This window comes from Malus sylvestris, chromosome 12, assembly GCF_916048215.2.
Source record: "Malus sylvestris chromosome 12, drMalSylv7.2, whole genome shotgun sequence".
NCBI lineage: Eukaryota > Viridiplantae > Streptophyta > Magnoliopsida > Rosales > Rosaceae > Malus > Malus sylvestris.
This window is the reverse complement of record NC_062271.1, coordinates 16,355,388-16,366,979: the sequence shown is the minus strand read 5'-3', so window position 1 is coordinate 16,366,979 and position 11,592 is coordinate 16,355,388. Positions and strand designations below refer to the sequence as shown.

Genomic DNA, 11,592 nt, shown 5'->3' with positions numbered 1-11,592 from the left:
TTTTCATTCTTTAATTAATTAATAAAAAAAAGAAAAGAAAAGACTTGTGAGGAAGAACATGACATTATATATGTAATAAGTGAAAGCAATGCCTACATATGTGAAGTGGAGTGAACATATCAATCATCCAAGTTCGAAAGCCAGTACTCTAATATTTTAGATGTATATAAAGCTTTTGAGGATAAGGAGTGGATAAGAAGTAGTAGTATATAATATATGATTGGGGTGTGGGGTGTGCTATTCACATATTGCTTTTTACTTCTTACATACCTTTTTAATTTCCGGTCGTTGGATTGAATGAATTGAAGAAGATCAAAAAACAGAATTAATAAGGGGTATGATTATATATGATCAATATGTTAAATTATCAGAGAGACGAGCCAAATGTCCACTTTCAACAACACTGGTATTGTTTCTAACCTGTTAATTACCACCTGCACAATTCGTAAAGTGTGGAGTTTTTTCACAAAAAGCTTCGGTATTAGTTAAATTGAGGTTAGGATATTTAAATCTTCTCAGAGACACGATCGATGTGGGATACTTTCAACACAATATTCATACAAGGAAGGAGTAGGGCAAAAGAGAATTAATGAAGCAAACCCCATGTTTTGTCACCAACTAAAATCCCTAAAATATAATAAAAAAGAAATGAATTTGATGCTTTACTTTGTGGCACTAACTACAGCTGATGCTGGCTTTGCCATTTACGTGCCCCTCACAACCCCTCTTCCCCCTACAATTCCTTACGCCAAGAATCTCTCCCTGTAATCCCATTCCTCCCTCTGCCCTCTGCTCCACACTACTCTACCTCTATTTTTGGTCACCGTCCAAAGTATTTCTTTAATTTATTTTTGTATATATCTTTGCTTAATCAAGTAACAAAGTTACACGTAATCGCCCATATGATGACACAAAATATATACTCTTTCTTTTCAATGTATATACATATTATAATGTACTGTATGATTTCACTTTTAATTAGTTGTTATATATAGGAAACTTGTCACATCCCGGCCCGGGTGGGACCACTTCCCGGGCTCGACTCTACCGTAGCACGATATTGTCCGCTTTGGGCCCCGACCACGCCTTCATGGTTTTGTTTCTAGGAACTCACGAGCAACTTCCCAGTGGGTCACCCATCATGGGATTTGCTTTCGCACGAACTCGCTTAACTTCGGAGTTCCGATAGAACCCGAAGTCAGTGAGCTCCCAAAATGCCTCGTGCTAGGTAGAGATGAGAATATACATATAAGACTTACAGGATCCACTCCCCTGGGCGATGTGGGATGTTACAATTCACCTCCCTTAGGGGTCCAACGTCCTTGTCGGCACACTTTCGGCCAAGGATAGGTTCTGATACCAAATTGTCACATCTCGGCCCGGACGTGACCACTTTCCAAGCTCAACTCTACCGTAGCACGATATTGTCCACTTTGGGCCCCGACCACGCTCTCACTGTTTTGTTTTTGGAAACTCACGAGCAACTTCCCAATAGGTCATCCATCATGGGATTGCTCTCACACGAACTCACTTAACTTCGGAGTTTTGATGGAACCTGAAGCCAGTGAGCTCCCAAAAAGTCTCGTGCTAGGTAGAGATGAGAATATACATATAAAGCTTACAAAATCCACTCCCCTAGGCGATGTGAAATGTTACAAAACTTCATAATAAGTACCGTATAAAAAAATTAAGACGAGATTATGTCATTTACTAACTTGATAGAGGCGTTATAGTTTGTCAAAAAAAGGAACGGATAAGTGTTAATTGTTAATTAATAGATATAATCGGAACTTAAAACTTTTCTTGCCCCCATTCCGTTTTCCAAAATATAATTAATTTCAGTATTCTCTCTAATATTTGGCTTTGGTTGTAATTGCATCTTGCTGTTATTGTTATGAAGCAATCCTTGGACATAGAATATGCATGCATCACGTTGTTTTTTGAAGTCGCATTAATCCATATTATACAAGTCATCAATATTTAGCAGCTCATCTTATAAGATAATTATCTAATTAGACAATGAACCAGATTAGCTGATAGCTATAACTTTTACATTTTTCTCCCAAATCTTAAAAATAAGTAATTTGCAGCATTAGTTAGTTGGATGTTTCTAATTTTTTTAGCTGCTTTGTAATACAATGTGTGTGTGTGTGTGTGTGTGTGTGTGTGTGTGTGTGTGTGTGTGTGTATAGCGTCTGAGACATGTCCGGCACAAGAAGGTCAGAACATGGGTGGACGGTGGTAGTAACTCTAACTGTCCTAAGGGATTGAAACCTGGGTGTAATTTATGTGATTCTGCAGCTAATTAGTTCTACTAAGAAAGTGTTAATTATTTTTTACCCTAATTATTTTTGGTGAAGCTGCCCTAATGATTGGAGGCCAGCATGAAATGTCAATTGAATAATTGGATTATAGCATAGGGACGGCGTGATTTTTGGGTTATTGTCCATCCAAAAGTGAGATTATTGTATAATATGATCAAGTGGGTGGGTCAACTGCATCATGAACTGTTTAAACTAGTTTGATTAATTAAGTCAGTAATCAATTTCCAATCTATTAATAGTTAAAAATTAAGAAAATCCCATCCTCACAAGTCACAAAGATTTCCAACCAACAAATTAATTTCAAACATTTGGGCGATAACTTATTAAATTAGTTAATTAGTTAAGAGTAAGTAATGCAGCATTGTTGATGGTTACGTCTCTCACCTCTAATGCCGTCAGCAATGTAATTGATAAATATGGTACAGAGAATCAGTGTTGTCGAATTAGTTAAACTACACTGTAAAAACCCAAAAATAGTTCAAACAGGTGATAAATTAACAGACACACACAAGCAAGGAAAGCAACAAAAAGGAGTGAAAAGGGGGTGGGAGGAGAAGCACAAATTCTGTGGCAGTCACAGGCTTGCATACCAATTTTCTTCCTCTCCAGAAAGGAATCGTTGCCAAAAAGTAACGGGTTTGCTTCAAAGCTAACCGAATCTCACTCGTTGCCTCGCTTCCTCGCACTTACATTGCATCTAGCTAATCTCTCACCCTCAATACACACCTGTACTGTTTTTGTATAAATGCTTCAAAGATAGATATATTCAGTCGCGCACACACACATATATATTTATATATTTGCCTTCCTTCTTTTATATATTTCTATATATAACTTCCAAGGTTGGAAATTAAAAACGCCAAGCTTGGCACAAAAACTCACGGTTACTATACTATTCATCACCTGGGCGGCTTTTTTTTAGACTCCTCTACTACTTAAAACTCGCTCTATCTCACCACTATAATTGCACCCTCCCCACTTTCTTAACGTTGGTTCTTCAATTCCATCCATCTTTCTCTCTCTCTCTTCTCTCTCCGGTTTCAAATTTCGAAACGTTTTTATTGGTAGGGTTGCTGGTGTTGTGCTGCTACGGATCGAGATGATGATGATGGAAGCTGCAGATCATCAAGATCAGGAGGAAGCTGTTTTAGGTTATAAGGATCAGGCCCAGATGATGATCATCAAGGGAAAACGCACAAAACGGCAACGTTTGACTTCCCCACTTTCTGCCATAGCCACAACAGCTTCAAGCTCATCAAGTGCAGGCCATGATCATGATCATCTTCAAGACCAAGGCCTTTTGGGTCCCAGACAAAGGATTAGTACTGATGTTGGTCCCACAGCCTCACCAGCCACCTCATCTGATCAATTCACAGAGATCAGTACGGAGGAAGAGGAGGACATGGCAAACTGTTTGATTCTTCTGGCGCAAGGCAATTCTACCCCAAAGCCCCAAAACCCTAATTTGGTTAACAACAATAAGGCGGCTTCAGCAGCAGCTTCGGCCGGGTTATATTTGTATCAGTGCAAGACGTGTGACCGGTGCTTCCCGTCGTTTCAAGCGCTTGGTGGACATAGAGCCAGTCACAGGAAACCGGGTAAGCAGGCTAACATTCACAGCACAATTCAAGACAATAAGAAAGCGTTGTCATTCTTGGAAGAAGTGGAGGAATTTGATCAGTTTAACAACACCAGCACCATGTTGTCATTACAAATTTCGAATAGGGCTTTCAGGGCATTGAACAGTGATACTACTAGTCCTTGTTATTACAAAAACAAAGCCAATAAGGTTCATCAGTGTTCGGTGTGTGGTGCGGAGTTCGCATCTGGTCAAGCTCTAGGGGGTCATATGAGAAGGCATAGAACATTAAGCAGCACAGCAGCAACAACAGCAGCAGCAGAAGCCATGAATAGTCATCCTCAGTCCCAATCGGGATCAAAGAGACCACGAAATGTTTTGCAGTTGGATCTTAATCTTCCTGCGCCGGAAGAAGAGCACCAGCAGGAAACCAATAAGTTTCCCTTTGGAGCCAAGAAGGAACAAGTCATCGTCTTCTCTGCCTCTCCTTTGGTGGGTTGCCAATACTAAAACACAGCTAGCTAGAAACCCACAATATCAATGCTACCCAATTAATTGTTTAACATTATTTGTTGCTCATTCAATATTCATTGTTGATTCTTTTATACATGTCTAAATTTAATCATTTAGTTGAAATTGATCCATTCTTTAAGGGAATTAACTGACTTGTGTATTAATTTTTGGTGACATTGTTCTTTTTTCTTGTGTGTGCCATGTGAGGGGATTTTCTAGTTTATATGTATTCCTACATTCCAAAGAACAATAGAATTTTCGTTATATGAGAGTGAGGGAAAGTTAAGGAGAGCATAGGGCATGGCAATTGGAATGATTTTGACACCACCAAAACCTCAACCGAAAGTATTAGGTTCGCTTGTTTGGTTTGCAAGAAAGCTAAAAGCATTTGTCTCTGTCTGTCTGTTTCACATAACTGACAAAAAGCATAAAAGTTTAAACGGATGTGTCAAGCAAAGCCAGTAGCTCTAAGCTAACTGCCCTTCTTTTATGGATCGATCCACCTTTGCATTTATATAAGAAAGTGATATACCACACGCCCATTTATTCCCTTTGTTACTTTATATCGAATTAAAACTATCTAGCATGATGGAAGTATAATTATTCCTAAACAGCATCACTTAAACGCTAACTAGTTGGTAAGCATCAACGGTTACGACGATTGAAAAACATTAATTTTTCTTTCGAATCATAATGATAAAGTATTTGTACATGCGTATTTCATTTTTTCTACAATGCAATAGAGCAGTGAATGCCACTGACAAATCAACGCTCATATTTTTTGGGTAGGTGATGCGAAAATTAACTTAACACACAAATTTAACCCTCTTTTGGGATCGTTCTGGACCGGGGATTAGGAGGGCTTGCTAATAACCTCTAAACTGACTCAAAAACATAAAACTAAACTTAAAAACACTTAACAAGACTCACCAGACTCAAAGCAAACTTAAAATAATCAAAACAGCTTAAAACAATTAAATAAACTTAAACTAAACACTAGGAATGACTTTGGACGAAAATTGACTTTTACTTAAATCAAAACACTTAAAAACACAAACTAAAACATATTTGAAACACTTTGAAACAAGAAACTAAAAGGGGGGTTTTGATTTGGATGAAGTTGAAACAAACAAACAAGTATGAAAAATTAGACAGATTGTAAAATAAATTTGAGAAATAAGATGATGGATGAGATAGCTAGAGGCTTTTTCTCCACACATGACATGTATGCAAATAACTTGATTTCCAGTTACTACTTCATTGAATTATGAACGACAATACTCCAAATTAACCGTGACATTACTAGTTAACTCTCAGATTTTCCTTGTTTTATTGGATTGGATGACATCATTCGACAACCCAAAACATTCTTCTAAAGTTCCCTACATGACATCATAATAGAGATACAATCAAAGATCATTATGTTTAATGACAATCATAAGCATTGACAAAGCACTTGCAACTATGACATCATGTTACTCATGCTAGAATTAAACTTAACGCGATCGTTTATAAGCGACATTCACTACATGTGAATATAAGTTTGTAACGATTATGTGAAACTTCCTTATATTCTAGCAACGGATTTATGCATGCCAATTAAGTGTCGACCCTTAATTAACAAATACAAATAAGTTATCAATCAAATAGTTAAGCCAATTGCATTCACGATTCAAGAGTTTATAGCTGGAATTTATCAAATCATATTACACACATAATCATGGTTTTGAAATCACCCCTAGCCAAGAGGGTTTAGCCACTCATATTTACAACAAAATGAAAGGAAATGAATTTAAACATTAGAAACAAAAGAAATAAAACACCTAAACGCTCCAACGATCCAAGTTGGACAGCAAGCACATCCAAGCACTTTCCTTCCTTTCCTTTGCTACGGCACAAGGTGTTGGTGAGTGTTTGAAGGTTTGTTTGTATGGAGGAATGTTGAATGTGTTTAGGTTGGATGGAGGTCACGGCAAGGAAAGGGAAATGAAGGTGCATGAAATTGTGTTTTTGTTGTGGGAATGTGTAGAATGGTTAAGAAGAAAAGACTCTGCCTTGCGGCAAAATGTGTCTTCCTCCCTTCTCCCTAAACTGTCTCCCTGAATGTGTCTTTGGATGGATATATTTATAGGCTAAGGAGATGATGTAGTGGGTGGTGGTAATGAGTGGATGTAGTGGTAGGTGAATGTGTTGGGTGGTTGAAATGAGTGGATGTGTTAGGTGAAATGAGTGGATGTAGTGGTAGGTGAATGTGTTGGGTGGTTGTAATGAGTGGATGTGTTGGGTGAAATGAGTGGATGTAGTGGTAGGTGAATGGATGTGTTAGGTGAAATGAGTGAATGTAGTGGTAGGTGAATGTGTTGGGTGGTTGTAATGAGTGGATGTGTTGGGTGAAATGAGTGTGCTAAAATGGTTATTTATAGGGAGAGGATGATGCACAAACTTCAAATTTCGTCCATTCCTTTTGCTCCAAGCATATGTTATCCATTCCATGCCCAAAAATGCTCCAAAATGCACTTCTTTGCCACATTAACCCTTTGGACCTACAAACACACGAAAATAGCTTAAAATACTAAAATAACTACGAACTAACAACATAAATGCCAGGAAACAAGCTAACTAAGTCGCATAAATATGCTCCTATCAAATTCCCCCACACTTAGCTTTTGCTAGTCCTCGAGCAAAACAAAAGAAGCAAAGCAAAACAAAACAAAACACAACCTAGACCTTCCAACAATTGCCTCAGGGATTTTTAATGAAACATGACGTGTTAAAAATCATCATTCCCACAGATTTTGGTCATCATTACACTTGAGCACATACTTAATCACAGTCACCACTTACTAGTTCACAATTAACCAATTAAAACGATGTTTTGAATGTAGTAACATGCCTTAGAGAATTTGCTCAATTCCTTACAAGATACTATCTATTTTCACACACATTTTCTGACTACACACCCTACACTAGTATATGTGAGAAGATTGATGTAAACACGAAAGATTAGGAATCACATATGTTATAACAAAGAAAGCAATTTTCTGGAGTTATTAAGCATGTTTAGATATGATCTCATGAATGGAATGCTATTACTTAGAGTCAAGGTTGAAGTCAAGGGTTGTAATAGGGCTTGGGGGTAATGGCTAACAAAGAAAGGATAGGGATAACAAATGTTCTTAAAGCGATAGCATGCAAAGCAATGAAATAGACACTTGGAAATCACTTTAGAATGCAAAATCAACTTTTAATTACAAAGGGAAGATTTATGCAACACTTAGGGCCGAATTCAATGTTTTGAACCCTTTCTTTAACAAACAACACTTTAGAGCTCTTTTTCATACTTTTTTTTTCAATTCTTTTTTTTTTCCTTTTCTACCCATGCCTTATTAAGGACTTTGGCATACACACACACACAAGAATCACTTCCCCCACACTTGCTTTCTGCAATACATTGATAAAAAAGGAGTTCATTTTAAGTCATGCTTTACTATGCTTCAAGAACAAGGGTATGGATGGTCCTAACACTAGGCTAGGTAAGGATAATGTGGGTTAACAAAGAACATAGGCTTAACAAGGCTCAACGGGGTTAAACTTAAACACATAATGAAATAGGGGCACGGCAATTTGGCTTTGGTGGTCACTACACAACTGCATCTTGAATATGTGTTATGCAAATCAATAACATGCTTTGAATGAAATAGGCATGAGTTCTAGCATTTGAAACTAAATGATGAAACGCCTTCTAAGTAGCAACCAAGCAAAGAATAATGAGATCATGCAACGACTTTAGAAAACAATGATGCACAGATTATTAACTCTCCAAATAAAAGTTTAGGCTCAAGTCTCACAAGGTTGTAGCGTTCATTTGAGTTCCTTCTTTCAAGCATGTTACAAAAACTGATTTTTCCTTTATGATTGCATGTGAATTCATAAATTATAACCACGACCAAGCATACACCAAAGAGTAAATCAAATTTTCATCCATGTTTATAACTCTCTTTAACAATCATGTAATTAAAAACCAAATCCTCATCATTGTGTTAGAAGGTACCCTAAGACACAAACAAACACACAAAAACAACTCTTTTTGGGTTTTTCAAAACAATTTTTCAAATTTTTATGAGATTTTCGAATTTTTATGTCAAAACACACTAACACTCCAAAACAGCATAAAAACACTTAAAAACAACAAGGAACAACACTATAAGTAATGAGTGATAAACTCCCATGAATTTCATGCAAAACAACTTGGTTACCCCCCCCCCCACACTTAAATCGAACATTGTCCTCAATGTTTCAAGCATAAACTCACACAAACACAAGCAAACAATCAAACAAACAACGAATAAACATGACAAGTATGGCAAAGTAAAAACCAGACAGAGTAGAGTTTAAGAACGCAAATCTGGTTCTGGAGATAGATGATCTTGTTGTGTTTCCACAGCTTTGATCTCGAACTGGTTCAGAATTCTGAGCGAGAGTTCCTTGGTTTCAAATCAGACTCCTTCTGTTGGGTTGATTTGATTGTGCAGTTTGCATTCTTTTCTGCTTGTTTCTTCTGCACGGCAGGCAGGCACGAGGTAGAGGTGATGGTCTGCTCCTTTCTTCAATCTTTCCAAATGCCCACCATTTGCTTTCTTTCTCCTTGTCCCTAGCTGAGGATGAATTAGCACATTGTCTCCACATGCTTCGAAGTATCATTTTCACTTCCTTTATATGTTCCCCAAGCAGATGTGGTAGACGAAGATGAAGCATAAGATGTTGAAGATGAGTACTCGAGAGCAAGGCTAGGTAAGCAATCAGGAAGGGGTTCCAGGCAGTCGGTTCCAGATCAGAAGATTAATACCAAGTGCTGGCTGATTGCTCTCTTTCTCCTTGTCCTGCAGATGAAAACAACGACAAGGAGAATGACAGGGAGAAAGCATGATATGAGATACTCTTGCTTTCAACCTTCATGATATGAAATACTTTTGCTTTGGATGAGTTGTTTGCAGAGGTACCCTAAGGAATAAGGAACACTGAGTGACTCGAGAGGCTTCGTTGGGAAGGCATTCTCAGAGATGAAGAAATGTTATGTATGTCTGCCTTGCAATGGATGGTGAAGGTTGACATTTATAGGAATTAATAACCGGTACTATTCTTTCACTTTTGTCGGCAACCGTTGGATGATTTAATAGTAAACTTCACGTGCCTTCTACTTCACAAGAAATCTTCGACAGATTGTCCGTAATTTTCGCAAGGCTGAGTGTGCATGTGACAGGCGCTGACACATCTGGAAAAGCAAGTGCCTCTTCGATATCTGGAATTGGCGTTTTGACAAACTGCCCGTGATTTCCGCAAAGCTGAGTGTGTATGTGACAGGCGCTGACACGTCTGGAAAAGCAAGTGCCTCTTTGATATCTGGAATCGGTGCTTCGACAAACTGCCCGTGATTTCTGCAAAGTTGAGTGTGCATGTGACAGATGCTGACACGTCTGGAAAAGTAGATGCCTCTTCGATTTCTGAGTTTGCCTCTTCGAGTTCTGAGCTTGCCTCTTCGAGTTCTGAGCCCCGTCGAGTGCAGAGGTTGCATGTGACAAGTGCGGACAAATCTGGAAAAGAAGATTGGCCCGTGGTTTCTAAGCAAGCCCAGCTTTTGAGGAAGCTAGCGCCTCTTCGATTTTTGAATTGGCCTTTTTGATTTCTGAGCTCGCCTCTTCGATCTCTGAAATCTAATCGAGTGCTGGTTTTTATAGAAGCGTGCAGTACGTTTCAAAGCACACTTGAATTTCTGCCTGTAGAAACTCCCTTCTTACACTTCTACGATCTTGACTTGTCCGACCTCTTCTTTCTTCAACACCTTTGAAAATGTCTGGCCCTTCCGACCATCGTTTTGACTTGAACCTTGGTGAAGAGGCAGCCATGCCTTCTCCAGACAACTTATGGCGCCCATCCTTCATATTCCCTACTGTTCCTCTTACCGTTGGGGATTCAGTGATGAAGAATGATATGACCGCTGCGGTGGTGGCCCGGAACCTTGTCACTCCCAAAGATAACAGACTGCTTTCCAAACGATCTGATGAGTTGGCTGTTAAGGATTTTCTGGCTCTCAGTGTGCAGTGTGCAGGTTTTGTGTCTAATATGACCCAACACCTATTTTCTCGAACCCGTCAAGTTGAATCATTGGCGGATGAAGTGATGATTCTCAAACAGGAGATTAGAGGGCTCAAGCATGAGAATAAACAGTTGCACAGGCTCGCACATAACTATTCTACAAACATGAAGAGGAAGATTGACCAAATGCAGGAATCTGATGGTCAGATTTTACTTGATCATTAGAGGTTTGTGGGTTTGTTCCAACATCATTTGCCTTCGTCTTCTGGGGCTATACCATGTAATCAAGCTCCAAATGATCAACCTCCGATGCCTCCTCCTTCTGGGGCTCCGCTGACCACTGAGGCTCCGTTGACTACTGAGACTTCTCTTAAGCAGTCTTTGTGAAGGCTTCCTCTTGTATTTTTTGCTTAATGTTCCTTTTTTTTATTTTATGAAAATGAATGTAAAAATACCTTGCATATCTGTCAATGTTTCAAAAATAAACTCACACAAAAAACAATTAAACAAGCAACAAATAAAAATGACAATCATGGCAAAATAAAATGCAGAAAAGGGAAGGTTTTTAGAAACGCAAAACTGATTGTGGAGCGATTCAAAAATCTTCCTCATTTTTTAATACATGGGTTGCCTCCCAAGAAGCGCTTGCTTTAACGTCTTCCAGCCGGACGAAACTTCCTTCTAAGCTTGGATAGGGCCCATAGCATGGAATTGATCCTTGAATGGAAGGTGATACTTGACATGATCTGGCAATGGTTTAAATTCTAGTGTAGGTGCCCGAATCATTAAAATCAGCAAGTTAGTATAAAATAAAATCGAAGTTGGAGAAGATGGCTTACTTGCTTGCTCCGACACAAACTCAATTACGAACACCATATCTTTGAAAGTTGCAGGGATATAGGACTTGGCCAGATTTGATGTTTTGAGAGTTATGACTTGTCCCATGTCATAAAATCCATCTTCTTTGGGATTTTTCATCTCAAGTGTATCTTCTTTGATGAATTCTAGACATTCCCCATCCACTTCTTGCTCTTGATTCTTTGGAAAGGTTTCGAATATGCCTTTCTCACCCTTTTCTTCCTT

General features: G+C 38.6%; 1 protein-coding gene across 1 annotated transcript; it reads left to right on the top strand.

Annotated features, from left to right (window-relative positions):
- The first annotated feature begins 3,085 nt into the window (after positions 1-3,085).
- LOC126592155 (zinc finger protein ZAT5-like) lies at positions 3,086-4,560 on the top strand. Its single transcript, XM_050257902.1, has one exon. The coding sequence runs from the start codon at positions 3,424-3,426 to the stop codon at positions 4,411-4,413; it is 990 nt and encodes a 329-aa protein (XP_050113859.1). The 5' UTR covers positions 3,086-3,423; the 3' UTR covers positions 4,414-4,560.
- Positions 4,561-11,592: the final 7,032 nt, after the last annotated feature.